Source organism: Balaenoptera acutorostrata, chromosome 1 (genome assembly GCF_949987535.1).
Source record: "Balaenoptera acutorostrata chromosome 1, mBalAcu1.1, whole genome shotgun sequence".
Taxonomy (NCBI): Eukaryota; Metazoa; Chordata; class Mammalia; order Artiodactyla; family Balaenopteridae; genus Balaenoptera; species Balaenoptera acutorostrata.
The window spans coordinates 176,354,073-176,374,961 of NC_080064.1; the positions used below are offsets into that span (position 1 = coordinate 176,354,073).

A 20,889-nucleotide genomic window follows, 5' to 3' on the forward strand; every position below is an offset into this window, starting at 1 on the left:
TAGTTCATTGTGGAAGAATAAATATATTAGCCCCATTAAAATAGTGGCAGGATTTCTTTAGAGAAACATTGAAACTCATTTACAGAAAAAAGAATCAATCAGCATGAATGTGACAATTTTTGCCCAAATCAGCTATCTCTTGGGAAAATATTTATTGAGACCTTAAATGTCCGGATTACAGTACTAGACAGAGCCCAGATGATTAAAGGCCATCAAGAAGATTACTAAATGGAAAGCATAGAGACATAGGGCAACCTACCTTGATACAAGCTAGTTAGACCCGTTAGTGCAAAGCACTGTGGGACACAGAGAAGAGAGCCATTGATTCTGCCTGGGGACCCCTGAAGGAGGCTTAGAGAGGACGAGGCATATCAGGTAGCCTCAAAGGACTGGAAGGGTGTTCTGTCTACCCTGTGGATTGTTTTGCTAAACACCGTAGCTGACCAAATGAGAACCAGAATTAAAGGAAAGGAACACTTTCTTCGCAATACTAGAGAGTTTATTTATAAATATGTAACTTTCTCCCCCAGTAAGAGTACAGGAATTAAGTCTGGTGGAAAATAAACAGAATGTTTATATTTACATTCTGTACATCTCAAAATATTGATTGGGATTGAATAATTGAATAGGACTAACTGCTCAATGGATGGAAATGAGGCCAATGGTGGGGCGGAACTGGAAAGCTCTAACCACAGAAAGAGCCCATTAAAGCTAAGATTGTCTCATTTAATCATCTTTGCTAATAGAGAAAACAAAATGTGGCCATGTTTCCTTCCAAGATCTTCTTAGCAATAATGTACGCAGGCCCAGGAGCACCTGGCAGTATGCAATGCGGTCCCCTTCTACAGCATTCTGGAAAGATTTGAGAGATGAAATAGAATAATTCAGAAAAGAACGCTGATGTTTATAAAGCTATTACGTTATATAGGTTGATCACAGTTCTTTTTTACTAATGAGGAAATCTTGGAAACATTCCAGGCAAGTAAGGTGATTTTTAAACTTCATTTAAATCTTTACAAATTGTTGTTGCTTCTTTTTAAATGAAGAATCGTTTTGCTCCTTCTTAGGTCTCTGTTCCCTGGCTTAGATATTCTAGAATTAGACTATGGTTGCGTTACTGTGAAACTTGGGGTAGAGAAATTAATCAATGAGGAGGTAGACCAAAGCTTTCTCAGTGAAACCAGTTGACAGAGAAGGGAAAATGACACTTCAGTTTTCCTTTTTCTACTTTAATTTCTCACCAGCATTATATGTGTTTATCCCAGGAAACTTACACAGGGCAGTACAGATCAGGCATCCAAAAGGTGTGTTTCCTCAGTGAGAAAGGAAGAATAAGGTGTATAATTGGTAGAAGCAGGTTTATTCCACTTTCCTAAAACAAAACTATTTGTTGGTGGGCAAAAATGCATACTAGTGAATGCTTTTCCATACTTTCTGCGTGTCTTTTTTAAGAGGATGCATCAAGATTTATGGGAAACAGAGATTAGGAGCACAAGAGATGTAGAAGTTAAAAAACAAGAAATTCAGGTCCTGACTTTGCAGCCTAACAACCAAATGTCTTTGGGCAATCAAATAAATTCTTCAGACCTCAGTTTTGTCATCTATAAAATGGGGATAATAATAATAGAGTTTCTCCCTGCTTCACAGGGTTGCTGTGAGGAACAAAAGATGCTTGTGTGAAACAGCTTTTGTTAATGTTAAATTATAGCAAAAATATTAGCTATTCTACCTATTATATTAGAAAATTTTCTAAACAGCTAAACTTTTCTACCTGGCTGTATTTTAAAGCTGTGAAGATTGAAAAACCTTCTTCCTTTGTTAAATGTTACTTCTTTATTTGGTGTTCCAATTTATCGAAGGGCGAATTAATCTGTTTCTTTTCTCACTAATGAAAATCGTCTTTGATTTATTTAGTTTTCTAATTCAAGTGGTAACTGAACGCCAGAAAAAAATGGTGTCTTTAATTATGTTACTTGCTTTTCTGTAACACAAGGTTTGATTGGATAAAGCTTGTGATACAAATAGCTGTGCACTTAGGGACAAACTACAGGTGAGATAAGAGCCCCCGGGGTTTTAATGTGAGTATTGTCCTCATGTCCCCCTCCCTGTCACCATTCCTGTTATTATCATCTACTAGCAGATGAGAAAGGAATTCTTTGTCTCACTCTCTTTTGCATCGAGAGTGTGGTTTTCTAGAAGATTCTTTTTGGCTCTCCCTGATAGGATGCAAAGTTGTATGTTCTCATCTATGTCTTCCTCTTGGAATGAAACCACCAAACAGAACACACAGGACTTGGATAAAGAATTACGGGCAGCAAAGAGAGGTAGAAAGTGGCCTAGAGGGAAGACCTTTGCCTTTTTCTGCTGATGAATTAATTCCCTTCTTCCTCTCCCGTAAGAAGAGAAATCCTTGCTGAAAGTATTCAGTGTTCTGCGCTGCTCCGGCATAAGACCACATAGAAATAGAAGATATGTGGCCCTTCATGGGATCCTTGTCCACATTTAACCAACCAAGGAAACCCTAGAATCCTTAATATCGAAAATTGTATCTTGCATACAAGGGCCAGTTTTGAATGCTTTTATAAAAGAAGTATTTGTTTTCAGGACCTATCTGGGATATCATGATTTCTAAATGCATTTCTGTCAGGTTAAATAAGAAAATGTTTTCATGTTACCCTGGTAAGGGTCACAGTTTCAGGTACTAATATGGCAGCTTTGTTTGTTTGCTTGCTTTTGTTTTGATAATAAATATTGTTTTTCGCTGTCCAGTACTTAGTCGATATGAATATTTGGAAAACAGAAAAATAGAAAGATGAGAAAGAAAGTGATCATTCCAAGTTGCCCCTTCTTAACTCTTCGAAGAATAAGTGGTGAAGAAACGCTAGAATACGTTGGTAGAGCAGGCTGTGACCTCTCATCCCTTCTTCCCTTTTGTCTTTTTCTACCTCCCTCTTCTCCATTTACTGTTTTAAAATCACTTTATCTCTTTAAATTTCCCTACGTTACTCTAATAATCCAACTGAATTAAGACACACAAGAAGTACAGAAAAGCATTCCTCAGCATGCATTTTTGCCCACTAATCTTTCCATTTGGCAGCCTCTTTTAAACTGAATAATAATAAACTGACTAATAACATTTGTCATCAGTTTATTCATTCATTCGCTCATCCAAAACATATTCATTGTGTTCCTATAACATTGACAGGAATGTTTACCGAGTTCCATTACTGGCCCTGGGGACACCACCAAAGCTGGTACAGTTCCACTAATGAGAGTTAGGTAGGGGTTAGAGTGGGAAAAGGAGTGGCCGTTTAATAAAAACTGAATCCCTAAAAGAAATGATAGTCAAATTTTCTCTAAAAGGACACCTAATTACCTGGGGAGAAGAAAGAGAATTTCTCTCTACTATTTCATCCCCACTTCTTTTTTTAATATGTGACTCTTTTTTATCTTTCTAAGCTTTTGGAGAAAGTAGAGGACAATTTGGACATACACTTGGGTATTTGTCTCTTGGGATCAGATGTCCCTTAGCTCTTACTTGGGACCTTTGTCCTTAGAGGGCTCTGCTCTCAGCCAGAGTTCTATGCACTGGTATATAGTCAACAATTGTGAGAGTTACATTAGTAGCTTGTTACTATGTTAGCACTGGAAAGGGGAGAAAATGTAATCTTTTCTAATAGGCGCTTTTCTACTACCTGGGTATGTAACCTGGGTTAAGGCTCTTAACCACTCTGAGTCTTATTTTCCTCACCTGTAAGGTAACCAGGTTAAACTTGAAATCCCTATGGTCTCCCCACCCCCCTGCCTATAATTCCCTGTGTTCCAGACCTTCTGTTCCGCTGTAGATTAGTGGCCATTCAATGTAACAAGAGCAAAGCCTTGTGAAGAAATTGAGTCCTTGGGGTATCTGATCAAAGGAACTCCTGGGTGAATGAGCTTGTACCAGGGATAGTAATAAAATCAACAGCTGTTATTGATGGACCCGCTAGAGAGAAGGGTTGTGGAAGAAGGGTCTTAAAGGAAGAGAAAAGGAGTAGGAGCAATTTCTCTCTCCCCTTCTTGCTGGTAAACAATGTACAACTGAATGCTTTGGCGAGTCGGCAGAATGACTTAACTTTTCAAGTCTGTCTTCCTCATATTCAGGACCAAAACGTGATGGTAGCTTTAAGGAGCAACCTTAATTTTTCCCACTTATTACATCGAAACAATATATATGTGGCAGTATTAGAGCAAGCAGTTCATATCATTTTATGGCAAAAGTTATTGATAGTGTCACTGGAGGAATATTTGCACTTCATTTTCTTTTCTCTATGAAGTACCTTGAACTAGTCAAAGATGAAGGCCAAATGAATTGTCAATGTCAGTCTCTTCTATCTCTTTTTGCATTTAGTGAGATTTAAAAATAATATGGTTAACATTTATGGAGGGCTTACTGTGTGTAGGATGACAGTAAAATGTATACTCTAAACTGAGCCACTTCTTTTTTGATAGAAATTTATTTATTGATTTATTTATTGGCTGGGTGCTGGGTATTTCTTTATAAATTTTTATTTTTTATTGGAGTATAGTTGAATAACAATGTTGTGTTAGTTTCAGGTATACAGCAAAGTGATTCAGTTATACATATACATGTATCTATTCTTTTTCAAATTCTTTTCCCATTTAGGTTGTTACAGAATATTGAGCAGAGTTCCCTGCACTTTTGAAAGTGTAGGGAGTGAGTACTGTAAATTTTTAAGCTAGGAAAACTGGCCCAAGCCAGAATGTCCTTGGCCCACTGAGTCATTTGGTCCCCCCAACTAGGACTGGATACTGTGCTAAATTGGTTTAACTCATTTAATCCCCATAATGATTTTACAAGGTGCTGTTATTGTTCCTCCCATTCAATAGCTGAAGAAACTGAGACTTAGGTGGGTGATGTGACTCTTAAGTCCAAAGCCTTATCCCTCATAGTTGGAATCTGAAGCCAAGGCATGACTCCAGAGTAGGTCATTACCACCTGGCCAGAGGCTTTCCAGTCACCTGACTTCTGCCAGGCATGACAAACACACACACCCCTAATTCATTCGCATTTGCTGGGGGAAGCAGATTTTTATCAAATGTATTCATTTATGAAAAAGAACCTCAGAAGTGTGTCAGAGAGTTCTAAGATCCAAAAAAAAGCATAATCACCTCTTTAAGCCTCTTTATATGGACACCAGATGCTGAATATCTCACTTTTTTTAAAAAAAATTGCTGGTCCTTGGAAAATATGGACAAAAAGTTTCATGGAAGCAAATAATGAAAAGAGAAGTTTCAAACAGTGTTGTTGTTCAAATACATCAGGAAAAAAATACTTTTGTGCTTTTTTGATGTGTCATGGATAGATCCATTTTTTAGCTTCAAATATGCATTGAATGGAGTGATTAAGATGGATAATTTGATCGCTTTACTAGCATCAAAGCAAGTATTGCTTACTCTGAAATCTGTCATATTTGTTCCACTTCTGCTCCTGTTCTCTCTCCATCCCTCCCCCTGCCTTCCTCTCAGAGTTAAGCTACCCTTTATTTTGGACAACACGATCACACACATGATTGAGTCAACAATTTATGGCTTTTAAAAATAGGGATTTCGTCCTCTCTTAAGTTTATTGTTTATCATAATCATCTTTCAAGTGAAAAGGCTAATTTACTCTTTCTATAGGAATATTTTAAGCTTGATTATCATAATATTACAGCTGCCTGAAAAGGTCTAAAATGGGACATTGACCTTGAATGTTTTCTGCATTTAGCTCATGGTGCTTAACATTCAGGAAAGAATACAACTGCAACTCATTTATTAACGTGTAATCTCAAAATGTTAACTATTGCTCTGGATATACATGCCACGCAGATTATAGAAAGCTTGTAGGATACGAAAAAATGCAGTTGGTATTTTATCAGGGTAAATATGTTGGAAATACAACATAACTAGAGTCAGTTTTCCCGTTGGAGCTACTGTAGTTTATACTTTAATTTTTACTGACATTTTACCATGTATATGATTAGCTTGACAAAATGAAAATGAAGTAATCCTGAATTAATTAAACAGAAACCGAATTGCCTCTATTAGCTTCTCTGTCTTCCTTTGATTCTTCCCCCGCCCCACCTCACTTTCACAAACACACTGGGAAAAGAGTTTGGTGTATTATGGAGGTGAGGTAATCGCTCCCCAGAGAATGGGCTTTTTTTACATAGACTCAGTAATTTGGGAATGGGATGGATTTATAGGACAAGAGATTTGTCAAAAGGAAAGGTTTTTATTAGTGTTTCTGTGGAAGCGATCACTTTCAGTAGAAATGATTGCTTCTTGCCAATCGAGACAATAATTTAAATATCAAAGCCTGTGCCCTAGAAATGAAAGGCAACAGAAAATGAGGTTTGATGAATTGATAGAGGTTTGGTGGTGATATAAAGTAGTCATACTGACTTCGAAAGATGTCTTTATGTTCCCAGTGGGAAGGTGTCTTCTTAAGCAGGTTTATAGCATAAAAAGAAAAATCCCAAAGCACAGATGAGGAAACTAGTGACACAGAGGCACACAGCTCATGAGGGGGCAGAGGGGAACCTGGGGTCCAGGCCTCTGCTTGTCCTTCAGTGTTCTTTTTCCAGGGATGTTCCTTGTGGGTTTTCTTTTGGAGTTAAAGATAGTAGTTTGTAAAAGTCTAGGTTTGCTTTTTGTAGTATAGTCTATTATACTATACACGATATATCACAGGCAGCAGGGAAGATGGTTCCAAAAGTTAAATAGCTTTTCAAAGGTTTTATGGTCTTGAAAAGATACGCAAAAGTAGATTACAAGGCAATTTGAAAATCTAGATTTGTGATGCCTTGTTTAGTTTGCAATATTTAACAAATGGCAAATGTGCAATATAAAATCAAGATTTGCTGCAGAAATAGTGTGGCAGCTATAAACATTTTCATACAGATGAGTCTTGTTAATTTTCAGAAAAGGAAGATGGGGACTAAAAATAGCTATTAGCATGCAGTGATAGCAGGACTAAGCATTCTCATTCCCTTCTAGCAGCATAAGAATTCACTGTTAGAATGTTTTAGGAAATGGTTCCGGACTCAAATACAGTAAAATGTCTGGTATAGACAACAGGAATTTACCTTTTGTTTCCACTTGAGTTTTGTTTGTTGCCATTTCATTCTTTCAAATGGAAATGAAGGATATTTTCTTCTTGGTGTCTGTGCTTTCATTGGGGCCTGAGAATGAAGTTGTTTGGGTATTAAGCTGCATTGTTTAAAGGAGAAGAGATTGAAACTATGCGTGTGGACCCTGGGCCTGATGCCTAATAGGCTGATATTAACTAATTTGTTAATATTCTTTGTGAAACACTCATAGGGATCCTTTTGTTTGGTTCCATTTGTCCTGCTTTGGGTAGACTCCTTGTGGTAAGATTGTGAAGTGTATAGACTGGTGGGCAAAAGTGTTTATTCTAGGCTGTTTATCTGTTCACTTGTTTCGCTTTTTTTTTTCCCCCCCAAATCCTTTGTAGTTGAGATTCTTAAAGCCTTATGCTCAATATTGCACATGGTGTGTTTATTTCCTGTGATTATCCACTCTTTCCTCCTTCAAGGTGAAAAAAGCTCTGTGACTAGGGAAGATTCTTGAGATGACTATGCTGTGTGTTTATAAAATATTCTGGAAGCTGTCTCACAAGTTTAGTGCAGTAGATATTAGTTTAAATTGGTTAAACTGGATTCAAGACAGTAGGTGTAATCTTAGGTCCTTGACTTGTAGAGGTGACACATTGATCCCGAGGGAAAATAAACCAGCTCTACAAACCTAGTGCACTTTTGGTCATTCAGAAAGCAGCTAGTTCAATGGACACTGCACCTTGCATAGATGAAATACGGTTAGTGAAAGATCTGTGGGGATCACACCGTGTATGTTTGTACATGGATCTCTGTGAGCACAGAAAAAAGACTTACACATGAATATGAGTCTAAATATGTTTAAAAGTAGATACCAACACAGTCAAATGGTTCATAATGGGTCAAATAAGTACCCTATGAGAAATAAGAAAATTCTAGGAAATAAAAGATAACTCTCATGAAACGTGGTGACTTAACGTCCATCAGTAAATAACTGACTACAAATCTTGTCTTTAAAAGGCCATTTCAAAGGAGTAATAAGCAGGTTCTGTCACAGGATGATAATGGAAAGAAACTGAATAGAGTACAGTATTCTGCACAGGTACAAGATCTGAATGTGCTGAGTACATTAAGATCCATTGAGTACATTCAATAATTTTTATTTTTTTTAATGTCCCTGGACAAAATAAGAATGAAACTTTTATTTGCTGTATATGGATTTATTAATTACCCTAAGAATTTTAGTTTATTCACAAATCAAGGTAGGAATCTTTGAACCAAAGATGTTTTTCTGTCTTTGTGAAGCAATATTTCCCTACTTCTTTTATTGTATTTTAGAAAAATCATGCTTCTTTTTCAAATGCCTTTTTATTTATTTTTTTTAAATTATGGAATGATTACATGTCTCATTTTCAATTGAATAGACAAATCTCTTTTTTCCTTCCGAGGTGTCTGCAGAATGCTTGGATTTTCTACATCTCAAAGCTCTTTTAATTCACTGCTCACAACCAAATTTACATCTTAATTGCTGAGTTCACATTTAACAATATAGACAGCATAATGCTACTGGTAATTAAGCTTTTACTACCTGCTTTTGTACAGTATTCTTAGGCACAGTTTTTGCTATGTGAGTTCTCCACTAGAAACTTGTATGCATTTAGACCACAAATAAAAGGCATCAGGCCCATATCTTAGATATGGCTAAATACATGGCAGGGAAATTGCTTTCTTCTGTTGGGGGGACCAAATCATATCTGTCATTTTTATATTCTGAATGTTAATGTGGCTGTTCTAGTTTAGTGTTTTGTTTTTTAAAGGCCTAGAACATTTGAGAGGCTGAAAGACTGAGTTGAGTTCTGATCTAGTAAATTTAACACAGATTGGATATCTCAACTAATTTATTTTGATCTCAAAGATTATACTATTTATATCATGTAGGACTAATATGCAGTAGAGCTGAATTATATCAAAATTTCGGGTCATAAGGTAGCAGTTATCTCTTTGCTATAAATAGCTGGTAGCTATTCCATTGTACATTTGCTAGTATAAAAAATCCTGTATTTAAAAATAGGACTTAAGAAAATTCTTTGTTATATGGAAACTAAAAACAGGCTTATACACTGTTGGAGAAAAAAGACCCTTCTCTTATATTCTCTTTTCTTTAAAAAGCACTTCTGTTTGAAACTAGTCCTTATAATGACCAGACTGTGTGATGATTTACAAAATGTTTCTGGGTTGATTTTTTAAAGCATTCAGCGTGTGTTATACGTAACAGCGTGTGTTATATGTTATAATTATATAAACTGCATTTTATTTGAAAGCTGACGTTTTGGGTAAAAATCATATATACTTGTATATGTCTCCCAGTTTGGAAGCTTACCTTGAAATAAGTATATGATTAAGAACACTTTTAGTGCACCACTTAGTAATGTTCTCCCCACAAAAAAAAAAAAAAAAAAAAAAGCAGTCTTTATTTTGTCAAAATGCATTGAGATGGTTTCAATGTACTACTTACCCTACGGCCCTCAGTGTCCCACCCCTGAAACTGGAGCAGCCAATTTGTTCTGCAGTTGTTTACCTTTGTTTTGAAAAGCTATGCATTGTATATCTATAGGTAGAGAGAGAGAAGCAGGTAAAGAAATGTTTACACATAGAATTTACATAGCCATTCTCGCAAATTGCATTGAGGCACGCTTTCCTCTTCTGTAGTTGTGTAAAACTGCATTCCACCTCAAAGATGACGATCCCACTTCACATGCCCGAACAATTTAGAAAGCATGTCTTGGATTTTTTTTTTTTTTTTTTAATGCCCAGTAGAGATTAGGGAAACAGGCAACGACATGATGACGGATCCATGAGAAAGTACAGCACTAAATAAGAAGGAGCCCCCCTCCCGTGGAATAAAACACAAGACTACGGCAGGACAAACTTCATTCTCTACCTTCCGCAGAATCCTTTCCCAAATTAACTGAGAGTCTGCGTGAGTTCTTCTGTGCGAGGCAAAAGAGATCTTAGGTGAGAAACCCAACACACATCCCTCTAGTGCCTAGAGGGTTAAATTAGTTAGGTTTCTTTTCTCGCTTCCCGGAGCGGGGTGGGGGGGGGGAGGGAGGGAGAAAAAAATATAAGAAAAAAAAGAAAAGAAAAAGAAAGAAAGAAAAGGCAGAGCCCAGTATCTACGGGCAGCGTTTCGGTCTCTGGTCCTCGCTCTCTTTTTCTCTCCCGCTCCGTTCCCAGCCCCTTCGCGTCTCTGCACCCTCAGTACCTGCCCGGCTCCGCGGCTCCTCGCAGCCTCCAGTCGCCTCCGTCCTGATTGGGCGGAGACCCCCCAATCGGCTGCGCGCCTGGGCCGGTGGGACTGCATATGTTAAGCTCTACTTCATATTAATAAGCTCCAATCGGGGCTTTAAGTCCTTGATTAGGAGAGTGTGAGAGCTCTGGTCCCAACTGGCTGTGCCTATAGGCTTGTCACCAGGAGAACATTTGTGTTAATTGCGCTCTGCTCTGTCAAGGAAACTTTGATTTATAGCGGGGGTGCGCAAATAATGGTTGCCGGTCGCACATGGATTCGGTAGAACTTTGCCTTCCTGAATCTTTTTCCCTGCACTACGAGGAAGAGTAGGTACCTTTTTCTTTCCTTTTTAAAACTCGTCCTGGGGGTGAGAGTGTGGGGTGAACGGAATGGATCTTGGCGCACGGATTCAGGTAATGCCCTGGGTATGTCGTGCGCACGAGCGCTTGTTTGTGTCTGTCTTGTGCCTTTTGTGTTGAGGGTGATCTCCTAATTCAGTAAGTCGAGAATTGTTCTCTGACTACAATGTTACCTTTGAGGCAAAGCTCAGTGACTGTCAGTAAAACAGCTGGGTGACAGTCACTTCTTATTCAGGTGCTAAGAATAGGCACTTGGCACAAATGCTTAGTGAACTGTTAAAATGCATCTTTTACTAGGACCCATTTTCCCAAGGAAAAATGTTTTAAAATACAGGATTCAAACTGATTTATACTATTGAGTGCCTCTTATGTATTTGCAGTTTGACAGATATTTTCAGCTCCCTGTCATTTCTTACCGCGCAGAGTTAGAGGCAGAATTGCACATTTACTAATTCTCCTTCAGAGAACAATTTAAAAACTAGCCCTGTGCCATCTGGGGGCTAGAATAATGTTATTTGCATGGTTAGCATTAAGTCAGCACTTAACTGACAAATCAGTCCATTAAGTAACATGAGATTTTCACACATTATAAATATTTAAGGGGAGGAAAAAAAAAAGAAGAAACAGTAGTGACTTTCTAAATTTCCCCTTGAATAGACAATGCTGAGACTGTGGATTTGTTTCATGTATCGTGTCCAGAAAATGCAGAAAAGTACTTTTGTCCTTAGATGCAGTTTAATTGGTACTTATGAATATCTTTATGCACATGGAAATATACATATTTGGATCGCTCAAGGTGGGGGACATATGAGTAGGGGGTAAAAGGAGTAAATTAGGCATTCTTGTGTAAATGAGTGGGTCATAAACTTAATTTCAACCCACCGTTGAAATATTAGTTTATCACGGGAGCTGTCACTGGTTCCTCTTTCTGTTGAGTCAGTTGTATGGCTTTGCTTTCCCATTACAGTAATACCAACTGTTATAATTCTGAAAAGAGTGCTCTTGGCAAACGTTTCTCTCTATAGACAGTGAAGAAAATATAAAACTCTCCAGAGGAGAAGGTCGTGCATTATAGGTAGATGTCCACTAGCGGTCCTTAGTGACTGCATATTGCCTTGGTTTGTAACTAAGCAAGAGATGAAAAGTGACTTGCAGTCTCAGTGGCTCCTCGTGCGTGTGAGTGTGAGTGTGTGTGCGCGTGTATGTGTGCATGCTTGCACACATACACACTCACGCAAGGGATATTAGCCGAGGGATGGATTTAGGAAGAACTGAAAGGTTGGAAGGCAGTGCTTGCGTCAGTAGAAAACACTCCAAGGAAGAAACAACCTTAAATTGTTTGGAAATAAAAATGAAAAATAAACAAAGGTAGGACTGCCCACTCAAGTGAAGTTTGAAGGTGAGCGCGCGCCGGAGGCTGTCCCACTGGAGAATTTCATATGTCTTCATGTCAGGAAGAATGCATTATCCAAGCTCACCCAATTCGAAACTTTCTCTCATAAATAAATAAACAAAACAAACTTTAACCCCCCCACCCCCACCCCCAGGCTTCTTTGTAGTTTCCTTGAATTTAACTTCTTACAGCTAATTTGAATAATTAGTTTAGATAAGCCTTTTAAAGCAGACGCATTTAAATGAAATCAGGACACATGTCCTTTTGGCTTTGGCGCAAGATTCAAACTAGCTTTCTTTTTGGCTCAATTAAAAGTCATCTTTAAAAAATACAGATTTATTGTTTGGATGCAGTTCTGATGGTTACGTGGTTCACCGGACAGACAGAAAGATCTCATGCTTAGTAACGCATCTGCCTCTCTGTCTCAATTAATAAACCACAGAATTTATACATGCTATTAATATTCATAGTAAATGTGCTGGGTTAAACCCCATCACGTGTGAGTATACATTGAAATGAAACCAGAGTTATGCAGTTTCAGAGGAGAATATTGGACAATTTCTGCTTTGGAAGCTGTTAAAAAGATTCGTGCCATTTATTGACCACCATTAGGAGAGCCTAAAATGTTAACCTATAACTATGTATTTTTTATTTTAGGAAATGTGCTAGCACATTAAAGAGAATAATACTTGAAAGCTTGTTTCACATTTAATAGCAGTAATAACTGATAGCATAAATAGATGAAAATAGTATATCTGCTCATTTTGACATATGTGTCAGTCTAATCATTCTAAATGAGTGTGCTCGTCACATGCTTCCCTTTCAACCTCTGATGAAAATGTAACATTGACTACAGGATTATAGAGCGGACTTAATTTTACGGACTGTTTTAACAGTTGTCACAGCTGCTGGAAGAAGGAAAGGCAATTGAAACACTCCAAAACAGGCAAGGCGAGGAGGGAACGGTTCAGTAAATTTCAGCCTGATCATGGAAAGCCAGACATCCAAAATTAAACAGATTTGTGTTTTAAGATTCCTGTTTGGAGCTATGCAAGTTTTATTTTGTAAGGTTTGCTCTTTCTTTTTCAGGGTTTTGCTTCTTTTCTCTGCCTCATCTCTCCCTGCTAAAAGCTAAAAGTAAATTGAAATACAACTATCCAAAAGTAATACTATCATGTCAAAATACATGGGATAAAAATAGGCAGGAAGGAAAAATGTATGCAATGACAACAACGACAAAAAGCCTAAACCAGAGTGGATGCAATTTTTTTAAAAAGATGGGAGCTTGCCTACGTCACTTTAGATGTGATTTTCTTTGAGAACTATGAACAGAGTCTTTAAGTTTATTTTTCTAAGAAGGAATCCTTAAACTCCAGACTTGGAGCTCATATTACTTTTCCTTCCTGTTTCTTCTCTGTAAATCTGTTGAAAACACCTGCAGCCTTAAAGGTAGGGGTTTTCAGATGATTTCTTTGTGAATTGCTGGAAGTGACAACCAGCTGCACTTAGGGGTGAGTGTTCCTAAGCTGTAGAGTCTCGTAACCTTGCCCATCACATCACTAAAGTGAACAGATTAATTCTATTTCTCTAAAAATTAAATAACTACTGTACATATCCCAAACTATATATAGTCAAAATAGCCAGACAGTGTGCATTATGTAACATATGATTTTTCTCCTTGGAGTAAGCAAAACAAGTGTTCTGAGTTAATGGAATCAATGTTGGATGGGAGTGGTGAGTAAGTGCTGGGCACCCCCATGCTTCACTAGCCCTTTGTGTCTGTATTTATGTATTACCCTGTACAGATTGGGTGGTAAGTTTAGAAATCCTCCTTTTACAGAAAGGGCTGGAAAACAGCTTCCCATTTCCTGGTCAGAGGCAAGGGTGATGATGTTGGCTGGTTCTTATAGAGATGGGTTTCTCATCTTCATGTGTTTATGGCACTGCTGCTTTATTTACTGAGCCTAGTGTGTTGCAGCGGTAATTAACCCATGTTATTAGCAAAGCCCTTGTGAATATCCATTAATTCTCTTGCATGGATGACCATTTTTCCAGTGTTTTCCCCCCAATACGGTATCATTGTTCTTTTTTCTTTTTTTTAATTCTAAATTGATGGCCTTTGATATATTTATTTGATTTAATCTGACCTGGGATGTATATTGGCCACCTTATAAGGAATGGTATTGTAATTCAGCTTTAAAAAAAATGCTAATAGAAGCCAGAGAAAAGATTTTTTTGCTGTTCTTCTTTTCAAAGCAAAAAAGAAAATAAAGGTTTAAAAGGAAAATAATGCAGGAAATTAGTTTTAACTTCAAATTTTCCAGATCTTAGAATTTATGTTATTTTGTGCCTTTGAAGTCTTTTAATCAGATTTCTACTGAGTTAAGAATACTTTAGGCATTTTTGTAAAATATCGAGCCAGCAGAAATATACTTGTGCTTCTTGTGCTGAAAAAAGATAAGGACCATCTCATTAGCCGGGGCCATACTTTTGCAATTAATTTTAGGTCCGTGGTGCTATTCATCAAAGGGGGCAGGTAACTTCTCTATGAGTCTGTTTAACAATATTTTCACAATACCTCACTCTTGCAAGAACTGCAGACAAAGAAGAGGCCGTTCTTTGGGAAGGTAGGCATAATGCCGAACCTCAAGTCTGTATCACTTGTGAAAAATTCCTCAACATTTGTTTTAGCCTAGTGACTAAACAAAGTATTTCTTTGTTTGACTTCTAAAGTGCTCTTCAGCACTCAATGTTTTGCTTATATTATTTCAAAAAATAAATTAAAATCTGTGCTTATGGTCGATACTTTGTCATACAAGTGGCAATTGATAGCTGTGATTTCTATGACACCAATTAATATCAAATAAACTTTTGAGAATCACCTATCAAGCATTTTGAAATAAGAGGACAGCATCTCACTAGAACTTTTAAGTCATTGCAGCAGAGAAGCTATGCTCTGAATTTTGCTTCCTAGCAAATTCATGGAAGAAAGAAACAATACAGTGTTGATCTGGTATAAGTGCATATGAGCTCCGGCCCTAGTCAGCTCTCTGGAGAAAATCTTTGATTACCCTGGCCCAGTTTGTTCAGTTTTTATCTCTTTTACATCCACTGGCCTTGTATTAAATTGTCATTGTCCTAAAGCACATGAGATAGAAATGAATTGCTGTTTTCTACATTCTCTGACAGTGAAATATTTAGGTTCTCTTTCTCCAATCATACTTATGTGTGTATTTGATAGCCCAGGGATGACATCCAGCATCTCTGCCGCTTGACATTTTTTCTTACTGCATTTTGTGTGTTTTGCTGTTGATTATTGTTTTCATAGCCATGTGTATACGGATGCCCATGGTCTATACCATTATTATAAATAAAGATACACATACGCTACTTTAAAATCCAAAGCAGTCAGTAGAATATACCACACACACGTGTGTGCCTTTGTGTGCATGTATAGTATGCATGTGAAATACATATATATACATGGGAAGAGATGTATGTAGAATATAGGTATGCTGCGAGAGTGATCATGTATATTTATATAATAAAGTAGATCTCAAGTATTTTTCTAATCAGTTAGTGTCCAGTTAAATTTGCCATGCATAATTTTAACCTGGAATTAGTATTTCAGGTATTTACCAAGTCTGATTTTCAACTAAATTGGTTTAACTACTATGTAACAGACAGGTAACAGGTCACCTAATACATTAATTTGTTTCTGATTTTATAAATTGTTAATTATTATCATTTTAAAATTCAATATCTAGAAATCATAAATAATTTGTAAAATAGGAAATAAGCCACTAGCACTAAATACATAATTTAATGGTTTGGGCCCATATCCAAGAAACAGTTTTGAATTAGCTCTTGGCTACACTGTTTTCTTATACAGTTGGGCCTGACAAATATATCTAAATGTAAACATGATAGCTTTTAAATAAATGCAAAATATAAATTTCACTTATCCTCACTATGTAAATGTCATTTTCTTTTTGTTTTTGCTAAAAACACATAAAGAAAATTAATAAGTATTATATCCATATAAAGTACATCATAGATTTCTGAATTTCTGAATTTTATTCTAAGAGGTAAGTTTAAAGGTCTGTGATTTTGCTCAGTGAATCTGAATGAGTGTTGAGAGAAACCACTTATCCAAATGCTCTTTCTATTCAAATTCTTGTTCTAATTCATATTTTGTTTAAAGTCCTAGATTCATTTCCTACCTTTATTTGTTTGTAGAGTACTTTAGCGATTTTAATGTTTCTCGTTTTTAAAAAAATCCTGCTGTTTCTTTATGCCAATCCGTCTGCTGAAAGTTAGCTCCTTTATTATCTGAGGGTGTCAAGTGACAGCCTTCTGCCTTTTGAAGGATTTACCTGGCATCTTATTCTTGTTTCAAGTTCATTTTAGACTTCTACTTTCGAAGTCTGGGAAACATAGCTAATAAGAATAATTTCCGTTCAATTATAACAAACACATCCTTCCTCTCTATGTTTTTCTTTACAGAAGTGCCAGATGTTTCTTTTTCTCTGATTTGGACACTATTTCTCAGTATTTTCCAAATGTATTTTCTAATCAATTATACAAAACCATCAGATTGAGAAGGTTTAGATTGTGTGTGTGCTGTGTATGTGTACTATTGCATCCCCCCTTTTAATTTTCAAAAAAATTTTTTGAATGTTTGGAGGGAACTTGCTTTTTATGTTTTGATTTTTCAAATATTTTGCCATTTTAATTGATGGCAATGCATGTATATTTGGAAGATAACTCACTAAGGCAAAGCAATAAAAGAAAAAGTACAGTTTTAAATAAATTGGCTTCTCACGGGCTAATTAAAGTCCATTTCAATATACTGGCATAGATCTATATGTGCATTTGAATATTAATACATAGCATGCAACACTAGCCATTAGAAATGCAGCCTCTGGCTACATGGAATTCTTTCACACAATATAATAAATAAAAACACTGGCTTTTGGCATTTAAAATCTATTAAAAGAGTTGTTTAAAGTGTTCAACTCATGGAGAGCCTACCTAAGATCAGATTACATTGTAAAAAATGAACTTGGAAGCAAATTTATATTTTGATTATCAAAGGCAGTCTCTGTCATATACATTCCTCTGTGCCTTATCCTCTTGCTTTGAGTGAAACAAAATTGCATATATACTTTTCATCATTTTGATTGGAAGTACACATTATGTATAATATGCTTTGGCAGCAGTTACCTAGCCAAAGAAAACAAATTAATATTAGCCATACTAAGGGCTGTCAGGCATATCACAGACATATCAATTTAACTTTGCTTCCTCGTACACCTCCGCAAACAGCTGCTTAAGATGGTACTAAATAAAAGGGAAGCTACCCAATAAATTCTCATATTGTATTAGAGATTGATGGCTAGTAGAAGTGCAATGAAAACCAGCGTGTTTGCTTACTTCTCTTTAAAACTCTAACTGTGGGAATACAGAAAGCGTAGACGATAATGAGTTTTGTTAAAAAAAAAAAGAGTATAACTGAAGCTTGTTCACATCTTTTTACTGTCTTGGAAGTAATGGGATAATAATGGGATTTACTTTTTTAAAAAGTCTGAAGTGGGGAGCCTCGGTTGCTCTTATGTGTGATGTATATAAAGACTTTAACAAGTGGAGAGTCTGAAGCAGCAGCCTTGCCAGTCCGCTGGAAACAAGGGACATTTCTTCTTTGTTGCACTTTGCATACATTTTCTGAGAAAGAAAAAAAAAAAAATCTTGTTCTTTCTTTTTATCTGGCTTATTCAATAGGCAAAAAAAAAAAAAAAAAAAAAAATGAAATTTAAAAAAGTAAATCAAGAACTTAGGCACAGAAAATAGGCAGAAGCATACTGAATTCTTTTTTTCTCTTCCATGATCAGGATGGTATCTTTGTATGTGATAATTCCTTTTTCATCTGCTCTAGGAAGATTTGACTCATTGAAAATGCTTTTGAGAATTTAAACAAAGGACTCGTTAAATAAATAACATTTACTTTCTTTTTAATACAATATGAGTAAAAATGTTTGAAAAGGTGTCCTTTTCAAGGCAGCTAAAATGTTGTTACAGTTCATACTTATAAGAATTTCTTTTGCTTTGAAAAGAATATCTAAAGTTATGTTCAGAGTGAGCAAAAATAGTGAGTCATATAAAAAATTATAGAGACTAAGGTACTTAAGAGAAAAATTCAAATGTGAGGTTGTTCAATCAATGGCCCTTTGCCCTCCATAATTCCAAATTATTGTAGTACTTTCACTTCTCCAAAAACGTAAGATGGCCATGTTAAATTGTATTCATTTTTCCATAAATGAAAGAATACTCTAACAATGCTTTCTTCACAGCCATTAATCTATTAAAACAGATCAGATATTTTGAGGAAGAATATCATACCCATAACCAACTATTCATGGCCAAAGAAGGGGAAAGATGTATATGAGAAAGTGATTGTATACAGTTAGTTCTGGGTCCTATGAAATGACAGAAGCATCCCTTTTATCCACAGACTTAAATGAGACCTGCCTCATCAGTCATGGGATCATAGTGTCACAGATGGAAAGGCAACCATCAGCTGAATTGTACTGAGCTGCACACTTGGCTAATTCATCTTATTGCCCTCCTCATCTAAGGAAAGGCTCATTCTGTTCTTGGAGTCTAGACAGAATCAGGAGTTGGGCTCAGGTGGGAGCGTGTGGCTGCCGTTTTCTGTTCTCTCTTAGCCATTCAGCAAAGGGAGGTGAGGAACAAATGTGCAATTTATGCACAGAAGCCCAAGCAGAGATTCTTTCCTAGGGTCAGGAATTTATTATTCAGTTGTTGAAGTAAAGTTCATATTTCTCTTATGTTCGAGAAATATCACTGTTGTCTTTCATGCTCCAAAGAGCTACCCAGAAACGATTAGGGATGTCTCTCAATTTGTATGAACCATGAACTAGGGTAAGCATTTTGTACCAGATAGAAATGGAGAGCAGATCATCCACTTATGTTAGTCTGGAGGGTGATTCTTTTTTCATACCTTTATATGGAACTGTTCAGTGGGTTAAGTCTGAAGAATGAGAAAAATGATGAGGTTGAACACTCAAATTGTATTTTTGTATTTTTTAATTTCCTTATAGTGAACAAAACTTTAATGTCTAGAGCATTTATGAGGGTTTTAATGATTGGAAAATCTATCCTGAGAATGTGGTCACCATATGTTACAGCCTTGCTTTCTGTCTTGTCTTCAGTGTATGGGGTAAGTTCGATGATACTGTCTGTTGTCTTACTTTGCTTACGTTATAGAACCTCTCTGCCCCACACTGAAATAACCTGAAATATGAGGAAGTGCCCGTTCAGTTCTTAAAAACTTTCCTGAACCCCCTCCATCCCAGCAGCGTTTTCTTTTAAAATTGCTGTTTTTCTATTCATCTGTTTTGCTAAAGGACCATTTACTTTAGTGAAAGGTAAGTGCATGATATTCATGCCGATTTGCATACACAGTACGCTTTATTCCCCCAACCCACCCCGAATTCCAAAGAGATTGCCTTCAACTTTTCGTATTTGTTTTTCTTTCGTCTCTGTTTGTCGTGCATTCTAGTTGAGTGCTTTTATAGTGTTTTCTTGATTGTTGTCAGTTTGGGGTACTGCTACTGACATTTTTGTTAAGTTAATGTCACAGCAGAAAAACCTATGGCAAACTGGAATCTGGCCACAGCGCGCGGAAGATACAACTTCTGTTTGATTGTGTGTAAATACAGTTAGTTAGTTGGGGGTTTATCAGATAGCTTGGCAGAAAGAGAGAGGAGCCGTAGAAACTGTTTTCAGTAACTGTGCTGTTCATACACCTGATAAGATGGAGAGAGCTTTTCGAAATGCTGATAGGCTTTGAATAAGAAAAGGATAATCACCTCTACTAGCACCAGCTTATCGGGAATGAAGTAAAATGCCAACACTTTTACATTAGCGAAAGTAAATGTTCTAGACACTCTGTGCCTTTTTTCCTTCAAGTTAAATAGTAGGGGTGCTTTTGAGTGTGCTATAATGAATAGAAGGATTTATTACCTGGACGAAATTACAGGTGAATCTGTTGATAAAGGAACCCTCAGCGTCAACAGCAGCTTCTCTGATAAGCAGGTGCATCTATGTGTACGTTCTCTGGAGAAATTAAGTATTTCTTTTTCCACTCCAATTCCATTAACCATCATTTCTGATGTTCGAAGATGCAGTTATGTCCTGTGCCAATCGAGTCTCCTTGTTTACCAGCAGATGGGTGACAGGCATTTGAAACTTAGCTTATCAGACTTGGAAAATGCTGGTGTGACCTACTATGTAAGTTGGGGCATCTTTACGTTTCTATCACTTGTGCTGAAGCAGCCAACTCCTAAACAAGAAATCTTACTTTTTTTTCCCCAGAAATGGAATGAGATTCAGTATAAATTTAGGATAGGTTAATGAGAAGATAAATGCATTTGGCCAAATAGTTGTCCATTTTAAAGCACCTCCCCTTAAAAAAGAGAGTGACTGGTTTTGCGCTTCAGTATAAACCATGAACTTTCCCTGGCTTTCCCCTTTTCTCTTCTTTGTAATTTGATGCCTACAAATAATTTGGTGTATTCAGATTTGATAAATGATAGTGCAAGAGCAGATTGATTGATTTTGGATTACTATTGATTACTCTCCATGAGATCACTGTGACACACTTGAATCAATAGTATTCGATTAAGCAAGGCACCACCGTTCTAT

The 20,889-nt window shown here is 36.8% G+C and overlaps 1 protein-coding gene across 6 annotated transcripts in view; it reads left to right on the forward strand.

The window, feature by feature from the left end:
• Positions 1–20,889, forward strand: part of LOC102999060 (cyclin-Y-like protein 1) — a 785,789-nt gene that overhangs the window by 547,757 nt on the left and 217,143 nt on the right. Inside the window, exon 1 of one of the 6 annotated variants that reach the window (XM_057541131.1) lies at positions 10,267–10,736. The exons of the other annotated variants lie outside the window; for them this stretch is intronic. Within the exon in view, the coding sequence (XP_057397114.1) occupies positions 10,681–10,736 (56 nt within the window). The 5' untranslated portion in view covers positions 10,267–10,680. Of the gene's footprint in view, positions 1–10,266; positions 10,737–20,889 lie in introns of those variants that run through there. 6 annotated transcript variants of the gene reach the window in all.